We start from the raw sequence: 12,655 nt of genomic DNA, 5'->3' as shown, positions 1-12,655 counted from the left end.
AAGCAGGCCCTCCTGCCTGTAGCCAACACCCACACCTCATTTTAAACCAATTTGTACAATCTGCAAAATAGCAGTGAAAAGAGATCTCCCTGTCTTGAGGAATGTAAAACTTAACACAGAGATAGCAGTAGGTGGTGCGGAGTTGGCAAGGGCAAATAGGGGAAGATTATGTGTTGAGTTTGATCAAACATTGAGCTTCTACCCCATGACCCACTTTACTCATTAATGTGTGCTGGAAACGTTGAGGAGGTGGGGGGAATCCAGTCATAACAGCTCCTTTAACTATCCTTTCTAGAAATGCGTCTTAGAAGTTAAAGGGGTAGCTAATCCTTGTGATGCAGTCTTGAGTATGAGCCCAGTGGCCTCCATTTTGAGTTTGCTAAGGGACATTTCTTACAGCCTTACGGCTTTATGTGTTAAATAATGTTGCTACATAAGACATTTGTAGGGCAGGAGAGATTTTGTCCTGGAGTGAGCCATGCCCCATGCTTCATATATGTAAGGAAGATAACACACACACAATTTTTTATTATTAGTTTTCCAATAGCCAAATTATAACAATAACAACCCCCCAAATTATACAATTATCAAAATGCCAATCAACTTCCCATTAATAAACTTCCCTTTATTGACATTTGCTTTGTTTTTCTTTTTTCTTTTGCCACTGAATTTCACTAAATGCACATATGTAACCATTAGCAGGGTTCACCTGCTTTCTGTTCTTAATTTCTTTTGGAGAAGGTGGAGAAGCAGCTCAGACCCTCCTTGCTTCCCTTCTCTCGGATGTACCTCTAACCCACAACCGTTTGTCTTGAATACTATTTTATTTTTATAGCACCGCTTTCATGTCGAAGGATCCCAGTGGACATCATAAACCTAATACGTCCAGCATCCCTGAAATGCAGTCACCTCTGAGGTGGAAAGGGACAGACAACTGGTGTATCTTTCCACAGAATATGGATGGGTCTGAAGAGGTAGAAAGGTAAAATTTTGGACAAGGGCAATAGGGTAAACCTTTGTTTTTGCAAAATACTACTTACTGTATCACCACCTTTCGATACCCATGCCAAACTATATTTTCTACAGCTTCTGAAATTAGTGTCGTGTGAATTTTTTTTGAATTCAGCTTCTATTTTACTAATTCAAATCATAGTCATGTTTTTTGTCAGGTCTTTTTATGATGGGCAGTATATAAGTTCAATAAATAATAACATTTTGGTTTCTTCCTACTCATAAGAAATATTGTACTTGTAAGAATGTCCTTAACAGGTAGTTTACTTAACAATAGTAAATAGTGTCCAAGTATTGGGTGGGAATTATTTTTCAGAATCTTAACTGGTTTCGCAAGCTCCCATTCCTGCATACTGTTTTACATTACTGTGTTTTTTTTTAAATCCAAGCTTCCCAACAGTTTAGCAGAACAAGTTGGCCTTTTTATTTTGGGATTCTGTAATGCAATAGCTTTCCACTCTTGGTGGCTCCTTTTGTAAGTACTGCATTGTTAGGTACATCCAAAAATATGACATGTCTTCTAAAGATGTGTGGAGATGTAATCCAAAAGATATTTCACAGTGTGGCTGGCCTCTTGCATTGTTTCCTGTGTTTATATATTACATAGCTATACAGGGCCCAACATTATGTGAGAGCAAATATTGGATCTCTCTTCTTTAGCAAAGGGCTTAAGGTGCAAGAGAATGTGCTTTATGAAGGCATTCTTCTCTGAGTTCGGTTCCGCTTGCATTTAAATAGCTCGTCTGAACTTGCATCCTCAACAATAGCGTCCTTTCTGCCCCTCAAAGTGCCACAAGATGTTTTAAATATGCTATAATGGTGGCATTCATGGAACCAGCTGGAAAGGAGGGAGGGAGCATGGAACAGTTTGAAAACAAACCATCATGGCTGCAGGATATTTTCTGCTTGCTGGAGAAGATGGCTTCCTCCAAATAGGGTACCTTAAATAGGGCAGACACTGACAGCTTATCCACAGTAAAGCTACAGACAGCTTTCTGGGCTTTTTTTTTCTTGGAATGGGAGAAAGTGTGTTAATTTCCCCTGTTTAATTAATGTGAGCAGGTAGCATTCTAGGCGCGCAGCTGTTTAAAACTGTAGGCGTAAAGTAGTAATTTGGAAAATTAGAGAAATGGCTAGTTGGCTTTCTCTCTTAACTGGAAGCTGGCAATCAGTTGTCATGTCTTGTGAAGTTTTTTCTTTCTTAATGTGATTACTGCAGAGAAGTGAGTTATAAACTAGATGGATGAGGTGGTAGATAACTGTTCCCTTATGTGATGATATGCAGCATTTTAGAAAGTGACAAGATCAGCTGTGTTGACTCAATTCATTTGTATGTAGAGGCAGGAGTAGGAGAAACACTTCCTTTTGCTGTGCTGTAGCCGAAACTGTTGACTTTGACCAGTTCACAGTGAATCAAAATAAGTTTGTTCTTGCAGTTTGGTTATGGAAAATAATCCGTTAGCTGAAGATGCAACAAACCTCAAGTATGTAAACCAAATTAGGCAAGAACTTTTTCTGCATTTGTTTTTATAAACTACTAGGCTATCTGTAAATGGAAAACATCACCAAAGAAACCTGTTCAACAAAGAGGTCTAGGAACCTGCAAAAGCTTTACTCTCACATCTTATCTCTCCTGCCTCTTATACTCCAGGTTTATTAATCCATAGTAAGTTTTTGTATTCTACTTGTAATTCTCAGAAGGAATTTGCATATCTGCTCCACATGGATGGTTTGAAACAGCGTGAAGGAAATCCACTGTACTTTTAATTACCTTGGTAGAGGGTTCAAAACAGCAATTATCTTTGTAAACTGCTTTGAAGTTGTTTTTACTAACAGGCGGTATATAATTTTTTATTAATCTGGGCCATTAAAGAGTAATACATTTCTGGCTTGAGCACTTGGCAAAGTAGGTTTAGGTTTTTGCTGTAACAAACTAAAAGGATGCTTTCCCTTGAATACAAGTCCAGCCTTTCTCACCCTTGGGTCCCAAGATGTTGGACTACAACTCCCATCATCCCTAGCTAGCAGGACCACAGATTGGGGATGATGGGAGTTGTAGTCCAGCAGCATCTGAGTACCCCCAGGTTGAGAACGGCCGTTGGGCAGTTAATTATGTATGTAAAGGAAATATATAATACTCTTTATGATTAAGTGGTTTGGTATAAGGGTAATGAACACTTCATTGTGGAGCTAATATACAAAATGCAATGGGCTTAAGGCTTAAAAGTTAGGGGGCATGGGAAGGTCTGTTGAATTTGAAGTGGCCCAGAACAACACTTTGTTCAGCATAGCTCCTTCACCACTCTTCCCTAAGAACTTCTTCACCCTCAGTGTCATAAATCTGCCACACTTCATGTTTGCCATTGCAGTACCTGAAAAAAAAACAATGCTATTTAGTAACCCAAAAGAAGTGCACACAATAAGGGGATGAGTGCAATATGTTCGTTCATTTCATTCATTTCATTCATTCCTGTTGTGCTTAACTTTATTATTATTGAATTTTAGACAGATAACTGAAGCAAATACTGAAGTCTGCCTTTGGTCATAATTTAGCTGCATCTTTCCTACCACCACAGGCTGGATTTGGACTACTATTCTGTTGTCGCTGGTTTACTGCTGGGGTGACCATCTGAAGGGCTTCTGTGTGGATAATTGGATGCTTAATCAGACTCGACTACTGTAGATCCAAGGGCGGTTTGAACATCCCAGAGTAAGATTGGTGTGGACAGTTCTGGGGTGCTTGGAAAGCTTATACGCTACCTTTTCTGCAAGCTAGCAGTTGAGGCAGCTTGGTAGTGAAAATACAAAGCAGCGTAAATGCAAAATGATGAAATAGAAAGTAGCAGCCACTGTAGAAAGAAGAGCCACTGTAATGTAGATAAAATATAACGCATTCCTCCCCCATCCCAGTAACGTAGCACACAGCAGTAAAATAATGCAGCCACCAGAAACTCCCAACACAGCCCAAAACAGTTTAGAACAGAATGTCCTTAAGTTTTAACATTTTCACTTTGAAGGGCTGTGGGCCAGGCACAGCATTAAAAAAATATAAATGAATAAATTACCCACCCATCACCACATGGTCTCAGGTTACTACTATTTAAAATACAAAGAAATCATTTTAAACAAATAAGAGAATAAGGTGGCCCCAAAATATACCTCTCAAATGTCAAAAGCCAGTGTAAAGAGGTGGGTCTTCAGCATATGACACGAGCTACATGTGGAGAGGAAATTCCACAACTTAGGGCCTGCTGCAGAGAATACTCTGGCTGGAAATACACTTACGGGGGGACCAGTGTTAGAAACTGGGATAGAAAAGCTATTTACCACATGGCTCCTGGAACCTGGGCTGTGGGCACGAAGACAATCCCTAGTCACATTTTTTTTTTAATTCAGCAACACTTTCATAAGCACGAACTAATACTGTTCTTCAACCAGGTAGAAGAGAGCTTGAATCACTTGGCTCATGTGCTTCTTTAGGTGCTCTGCTTCTGCGCAAGTCAGCTGGTTCATGGGGCAGCGCAGCACCAAAAGAGGCATGCCTTTTTGTGTCCTGCTGCCCCGCAGACCATTTGCAGCCACAGCAGCTGGCCAGATGGAGATGGTAGGCACCAAACCTGGTGCTCGGACATCTCCACCTCATGAAAGGCTGGTTCCCTGGGCAAAATGCGCCTGGCAGACACCGGGGGGGGGGCAGGGCGGACAAAAATGGTGTGCCAGAAATCAGTGTGGAAAAGCTTCCTAGGACTAGGTTGCTGAAGTCTGCTCACTGGCTTTGTGGGAGGTTATGAGTTGGAATGATAATGAAGCTGATTATTGGAGCAGGAGAGGCTTGTGTACTAAGGTAGGGGTGTGAAACCTGTGAATCTCTTATGTTTTGGGACCCCTAACTGCCATCAGTAATACCCCTCCCCACTCTCACTATATATAAGGGTCTGGTGACTTCTGTTTCAGTGTATCTGAAGAAGTGTGCATGCACACGAAAGCTCATACCAAGAACAAACTTAGTTGGTCTCTAAGGTGCTACTGGAAGGAATATTTTGTTTTGCCATCAGCCCAGCCAGCATGGTCAGTCGTCAGGGATGATGGAAGTTGTAGCACAACAGCAGCTGGAGTGCTGCAGTTCCTCTGTCTGCTTTAGGAAAGGGACGCGGGTGCTGTGGTCTAAACCACTGAGCCTCTTGGGCTTGCTCATCGGAAGGTTGGTGGCGGGGTGAGCTCCCGATGCTCTGTCCCAGCTCCTGCCAACCTAGCAGTTCGAAAGCATGCCAGTGCAAGTAGATAAATAGGTACTGCTGCGGCGGGAAGGTAAATGGCGTTTCCGTGTGCTCTGGCACTCGTCACGGTCCTCTGTGCGTCACTAGCGGTTTAGTCCTGCTGGCCACATGACCAGGAAAACTGTCTGTGGACAAACACCAGCTCCCTTGGCCTGAAAGCGAGATGAGTGCCACAATCCCATAGTTGCCTTTGACTGGACCTAACCATCCAGGGTTCCTTTACCTTTTACCTTTTTACCTGCTTTAGGACAAGCTGGTTTTCAAGCTCATTGCTGCCTTTACGACTAAAAGATTTATTTAGTGGCAGTAGTAAGCTAAGAGATGGTTAACAAACCAGTGGCCCAGGCATCCGCAGGCACCACTATCCCATACTTTGGACTTGTGACAAAGGTTGGCTACTACCAGGCTAGGAGATGGAGAATGTGTAATTTGCATGGTCTTTTACACACTGAGTTTACATTCTGTGTGGATTTGTCCCTCAAATGCAGAATGTAAGCTCAGCAGGGGCAGTTTGGTTGTAGTACAGAAGGAAATGAGGTGGTTGAAGTAAAAAGTCCTTTAAGCCTTTTGGAAGAAATAAAGACTTCTCGAACGGAAGCTCCACAGCTGCCATGATTTTGAATCACTTTAGAAACTTGTAGCTAGTGCGAGGCTCTTGGACAATTTGTTGTTCCTTGCGGGTTTATTTTCCAAACCTCCTGTGGATATGTCTTTTCTTTTCTTCCCTATGGAGTGGATTATTGGTAACTTTAGCCCTCAGCAAAATGTTTTCCTACTCGCAGAACACATTTACGTGGATAAAGGCAAACAGAGCAAAGTTGCTTCCTTAATTATTTTATAATCGTAATGCATCAGGGAGACAGTAATGGCTCTGGAAAAGAAAGATTTGTTTTACACCTGCACCTCTTCACAATCACTTCCTTATTAAAGAAACTAATGATTGTCTCTGAGGGCATTAAAGTGAAGGGAGGAAGGCTTGGCTGCTGTGGCGTGTAATCTTTCTTTAAAAAAAGAAAACTTGCTTGGTAACACTGCCCTTCTCAACAGAGCTAAGATGCCACTTCAAAATGTACCTTACATAAACTGGATGCATGGATAATGTTGGGTTCAGCTGATGTACCAAATTTGGGTGGGCAGGTGGTGGAACTATTGGGGACAGGCCTTTTGCAGAATTTTTCCTTTTGCATAAAATGAAGATGGGTGTGTTTCTGCATGTGTGCATACTAACATGCACATACTTGGTTGGAAAGTGATTTCACCCTCCTTTTTGTGTCTCATCACATACTTCATCCCCAAGATCTCCAGTTAGTTAGCCATCTGCAAGGTATTGCAGGAAAAAACCATGGTCCTAAAGGTATTAGGCCAGTGGTGGCCAAACTTGGTCCTCCAGCTGTTTTGGGACTACAATTCCCATCATCCCTGACCACAGCTCCTGTTAGCTAGGGGTGATGGGAGTTGTAGGCCAACAACATCTGGAGGGCCAAGTTTGTCCATGCCTGTATTAGGCAGTGAAAATGTAGCTGGTAAAATATACCTATGAAAACAGATATGGCTAAAAGGAACTTTCATTTATCCTTTCCTGCTAAATGCTTGTCCTAACAGGAGAGGCTTAATATATTTTCTAGAAGATGCTTTTGCTTTAGTGAACCTCAGGAAGTAAATTCCGAGTTAGGAAACGGCAGCCACCAAGAATGCAGCCTCTTCTGCCTTCGTTTGAGATTAGCATGTAAGTTGTGGGACAGTGTTTTAAGACCAGGTCCAAGCCGTGCTGTAGGTAAAAAGCAATACTTGGAATTTTACCCTTGGTGATGGGAAGGTAGTGCAGAGCCTGGACCACTGTTACAGAATATTTACAGTGACTCATCTCCATTAGGTTCACTACATAATTCCTCAAGAAGGCATAAACTGCATAATTTGACCCAAAGGCAAACCCGACGCAAAGGGAATTTTCAGGTGGTGGGTGAATCAAGTGAAAAAGCAAGTGCAGCTTTTTCAGCGCCCCTTTGCTCAGAATTCCTTATGCTTTTAAGGCAGCATAATGTAGTTTTGTGTCCTGCTTGCTTTCATTTAATTTTTTTTTTTTTGGTAACAGTTCTTATTTGCATGCGAACAGCGCAGCCTCTTCTGTAGTTTTGTAAGGGTTTCTTCTTTCTTTTTTCCTCTGCTGCCATTTCATCGCCAGAGTATTTTGTTTGTTGTATCCATAGCAACCATCTCAGATGCAGAACAGTACTGTAAAAGTCAATAATCTTGCCTTTTATTCTTGCCTAGGGAGATGACTCCCTGACCTTTCTGTGCCCAGGAGGCCTTCCCTAAAACTTGGCAACCTTCCTTAGCCCCAGAGAACCGTTTTAAGTGCAAGAACGCCTGGTTTAACAACCTATGCACACGTTCATGCGGCCAGTTTTAGTTTGCAGTGCTGTAGCTGGAACATTCTCACAATTCAAAGACTTGGCCTTTTGCAGTTTTCTGTTCACTTCTCTCCCCGCCCCCTCTTGTGTTTTCAGAATGCAAGTAGAAAGAGGTTGTATTGGAAGCAGCTGCCTTGTGATTCTGAGCATGGAAAGTTCAGAATAGATCTGTCTGGCCATATGTTTTTTTACTAAGCAACTCTGTTCCTAATGCTGGTTGAAACATTGGAAAACCTCGCCCTACAAACGTCTTTCTGAAAACAAAAGGCTGCAACATGCATGAAGTGAAATTTTCTGTGTCTTCTCTTCTTCCCTCATTTACCATTCATTAACAATATTCCACTTTTGGGTTTCAACTAAAGTTCACAGAGCAGTTAGCCAAGTGAAATGGAAACCCATCTTTAAAAAAAATAAATGAAAGCTAACATTAAGTAACGCAACAGTAGGTGAGTTCTTCTAGATAGAGAAATAATACTTAAAAGCCTAGCGGCATAAAAAATATTTGCACCTGTTTCAGAACGGTGCCAAATAGAGTAGGGGAATTTCGTGTTCCATAATTCCAGGGCAACATCAGAAGCACTTCTAGGATGCATCTAACATTAATTCTACTTGGATTAATTCTAGTTGGATACAATCTTTACTCTGATAGATGACATGCTTGCCTCCAGTATGAGGAGCAGTGTTAGAGATACGAAAGCTAGGAGCTAAATGGCACCTTAAACCTAGGTTATGGGCGCAACAACGGAATGTCTATGCTTTTTTATAACAAGAATTTATAGCAAGCTGAAAATGAATGAACTGCAGCTAAAATCTTGTGTTCATTTTTCACATGGTGTAGTCCAGCCTTTCTCAACCTTGGGTCTCCAGATGTTTTTGGCCTACAACTCCCATCATCCCTAGGTAGCAGGACCAGTGTTCAGGGATGATGGGAGTTGTAGGCCAAAAACAACTGGGGACCCAGTGTTGAGAAAGGCTGGTCTAGTCCTTCCCACCCCCCTAATATTCTTAAGAGGGTCTCTTCTCCAGTCTTCAGAGAGTAGTTGGAAGTGGGGAGCAGAAAAGGGTCCTCCTTTCCTTCCACTCTGCAGTTTTAATCTGAAATCGTAGGCACAGCACTGTGCCCAGAGCTCAGAAACTGCTCGCGCTAATGAAATTCCCAGTCGCAAAATGCCCCTAGAACGATGGGAGTTTCAAACACTGTTGAGGTATCCTGCAGGAGGGAATCATTGACTGATCTGAAGAAGAAGAAGAAGAAGAAGAAGAAGAAGAAGAAGAAGAAGAAGAAGAGTTTGGATTTGATATCCCGCTTTTCACTACCCGAAGGAGTCTCAAAGCGGCTAACATTCTCCTTTCCCTTCCTCCCCCACAACAAACACTCTGTGAGGTGAGTGGGGCTGAGAGACTTCAGAGAAGTGTGACTAGCCCAAGGTCACCCAGCAGCTGCATGTGGAGGAGTGGAGACACGAACCTGGTTCCCCAGATTACGAGTCTACCATCAAAAAGGCCATGCACACACACCCAGTTATGTAGAAATACAAATGACAGGTTCAGAAACACAGCATGCTTTGTGATCGGGTTTCTGCAAAATAAGCAAATACACATTTACTCCACTGTTGAAACTTAGAATGTAAGCTAGCTGCATGGATCTGTCTTTCTGTTTGCTTATGTTAATACAGGGGAATCCCCACTTACATGAGGGTTCCGTTCCTGGCATTCCCATGTGTTATTGCGGCGCACGCAAGTGGGGATTCCTCCGTTCCGCCCCCTTTCGGCGCTGAAAACTGCACGTGTCAGCAGGACACAGGTGAGGGGATGCCTTTATTGCAAAGTAGCATGTACAGTGATGATTCTGTATTGCATAGCTTACCTTTCGGGTGGTGCTTCTTGGGCCCTCTGTTGCGGTCTAGAAGGCATCATTGGAAAGCTTTTGTCGATATCCATAGAAGCAAGTTGCAAGACAACTTGTCATTAGCTTAGAGCTGGTTGCGTTTATTGCAAGAATGTGAAAGAGAGGGAAACGGTGGGTTTTGAGGCTGGATGTGATGGAACTAGCAAGGATGGCACTGTGCAGAATTCTCCAAAAGGTGTTGAGGAGAATTGGAGGATCCTGGGATGCCTAGCTGCTGTTGAGGTGTTTCACAAATGACAAGTATTGTTACATGGCTGGGATATAGAGGGTGCATTTAGATGGTCCATCTGATCATATCATAGCAAGTCTCCTAAGGGAAGAAAACTTGCTGTCGAGATTTGTCTAGCAGTGCCCACTGCTATGGCAACAGCATGGCATAGGATGACTTGCCACAGTAGTTCAGATTTTCTCAGTTGTGAATCTGTGGGGAAGGGTGATTTGCTGCCAGGAAAAGGGGGTGGCTGGATGCTGTTGCTGTTCTGCAAGCTTTGCCAAGAGTGGTTGGGTGTAAAAGAGAAACTGCTGCCTGGAGCCTTGCATTGCTTCTGAGCTGCCACTTAGATATCCAGCGTTTACCTGCAGGGCACAGGTTCAGGCTAACCCTCCCTTGTGAGTAGTTGAATCAGGCCTTTTTGCCCTCTGTTATCAAGGTAAGGAGGATGCGGGTGGCGCTGTGGGTTAAACCACAGAGCCTAGGGCTTGCCGATCAGATTCAAAGCCCCATGACGGGGTGAGCTCCCGTTGCTTGGTCCCTGCTCCTGTCCACCTAGCAGTTCGAAAGCACGTCAAAGTGCAAGTAGATAAATAGGTACTGCTCTGGCGGGAAGGTAAACAGCGTTTCCATGCGCTGCTCTGGTTCGCCAGAAGCGGCTTAGTCATGCTGGCCACATGACCCGGAAGCTGTACGCTGGCTCCCTCAGACAATAAAGTGAGATGAGCACCGCAACCCCAGAGTGGTCCGCGACTGGACCTAATGGTCAGGGATCCCTTTACCTTTACCTTATCAAGGTAAGGGACCAGGCAGAAGAGTGGGTTACCTGCATTTAGTTCCAAGGCAGTCGTCAGGCCTCTCCCAAGCTACAGACTGCTATTGGATTGGTCACCTGCTTTGTTACTCCCTTCATTGCTGGCCGCCCTCCGATCTCTGTCTCTTGAGCTCCTCCTGCTCCCGGTTTTCCCTTAGGGCCTTGACTTAACTAGGCAGCCTCTACAAGTCTACTTGAATTTGCCTAGATTGTTGCACCTTCTCAGGTTGTTGTTGTTGTCCTGCAGTGCCTCCCATTGGTTAACGGTAGCCTTTATTCTGGTCAGGAGCTGTGGGAGATTCTCATGGCTCATGAGACGCAGAGTGCCTTACTTGGGAATGTCACACAATTGGACCCCTAAGGCTGGCACAAAGCACTGCCAAGCACTTCCCACCACAGGGTTTAGCTTGAGGTTGTGGTGTTGTGCCTGAACAGTTCGCATCTTGCCTTCACCATCTTCCAACTCTGCTGTCAATCTCCTCCTCCTTCCTCACAGTGTTCAAAATTTGCCAGGCGCATTTTGCACCTAGCTTTCCACCACTTGTGATCAACTGAAGATGCCTGGGTGGTAGGATGGCACTTGACATCTCCACTATCAGGAGATAATTGGATCTGGACTGTTTTCACATACTAATACTACATCCTGTAGAATTCTATCACGTACATTTTATCTGCACAGTCGGAATGAATTTCTGGAATCAAATGGCTTTTTCTGTGCAGCCTGGAGCAGGAGCAGTAGCCATTAAGAAAAAGAGGTCGGAATAGGCCAATATATATGTGGACTGTCCCTGGGTCAAGTGACTTCTTTAACCTAGCTCATGGTTGTCACCTGAACTAGCCAGATGTTTTAACTGAGAATCAATCGCAGTCAGTCCATCCTTTGAAAAATAAGACTTTAGAGCTGTCTTGACCTAAAATGGCAACTAGACATTCCATTTTGGTGTCTGTAACCTTGGTTTAAGGGGCTGTTTGTCACCTAGTTTATATATATGAGTTTCGAACACTGCGCAAAAAGAGTGTCCATACAGATGGGATACAGGTCACTTTCCAACTGCCACACCAGAGAACTTTTCCTTGTCCTTTTTTTCTATGGCTTGAGATACACAAACGTTTTTGAAATCTAGGTGGAGTTGCCAAAGGAGGTGTCTCCTCGTATGGACTGTTTGGAGCCTGAGTTGATGCGTGCCGTCAAACGAAATATTGTGGCAACCGCTTGATATCCAGAGCTTACAGAGAACGAGAAAGCTAAATTACGCTTAACCTACAACGCTGTATAAACAAACCTTTTATTCAGTTAAAACCACAAGTGGTATCAAATGCTTGCTGGCTGCTGGGGTGGTTCTTTGTTTGGAATAATGTGTTGTACAGCCAAGAATATAATCCCGAGGGCAGCATAGAGCAGTACAGTACTATGCCTTTCCAAAGGTTGTGTTTATTCACAGGATGGTGATTGGTTAAACAAGGCTTGAGTCATCTCAGTGTAAAGCTTGTGTAAACGATTTTAGAATGGAGAAAGGAGTACTCCAGGTTTCAACAGAGACTTGCCATAGTTATACATATATTACTTCTAGCTTTGGTTATAGAGACGGAAATCAGTTTATTGCATGGCTTTGTGATGTGTCTCCCACACCCATGGGAACTTTTTAATGAAATGTTTTCCCAATTGTGGCCATTGATTTGTAAATCTTTTTACAGGCTACTCCCCAATTTACTAATAGGCTTTATACACCTACATGCACACACTACGGGTCACACCTGTATATGCTAATCATTCATGTATCAGCCAATCTTTCTTTCTCTTTCACACACCATCACCACCAGACAAATTTTGTCTTCAAGGCTGGTCTTCCCTTACTCCTTTCCTGCTTCATTTTTAACAGGCCCTCTGTAATGGAAAAAAAAGCATCCGGGGTCTATTACTCTGGTGAAGGCTGACTTAGTTTTACACATGGTTATTTCATAGCAATTAGGTATGCCTGCAACTAGGGCTGGGCGATATCTGGTTTTCAAGATTGTGATATA

The 12,655-nt window shown here is 43.3% G+C and overlaps 1 protein-coding gene across 6 annotated transcripts in view; it reads left to right on the top strand.

The window, feature by feature from the left end:
* Window positions 1–12,655, top strand: part of SETD2 (SET domain containing 2, histone lysine methyltransferase) — a 72,158-nt gene that overhangs the window by 2,468 nt on the left and 57,035 nt on the right. For 4 of the 6 annotated variants that reach the window (XR_004427699.1, XR_004427698.1, XM_033166312.1 and 1 more), the window contains exon 2: window positions 836–982. The exons of 1 other annotated variant lie outside the window; for it this stretch is intronic. Coding sequence is in view for 3 of the 5 variants with exons in the window: in XM_033166312.1 (XP_033022203.1) it covers window positions 836–982 (147 nt within the window). In the remaining 2 variants the exon portion in view is untranslated. The remainder of the gene's footprint in view (window positions 1–835; window positions 983–12,655) is intronic. One more of the 6 variants, XM_033166314.1, reaches the window with a different exon arrangement.

Source organism: Lacerta agilis, chromosome 12, assembly GCF_009819535.1.
Source record: "Lacerta agilis isolate rLacAgi1 chromosome 12, rLacAgi1.pri, whole genome shotgun sequence".
NCBI lineage: Eukaryota > Metazoa > Chordata > Lepidosauria > Squamata > Lacertidae > Lacerta > Lacerta agilis.
This window is presented reverse-complemented; position numbering and strand designations above follow the sequence as displayed.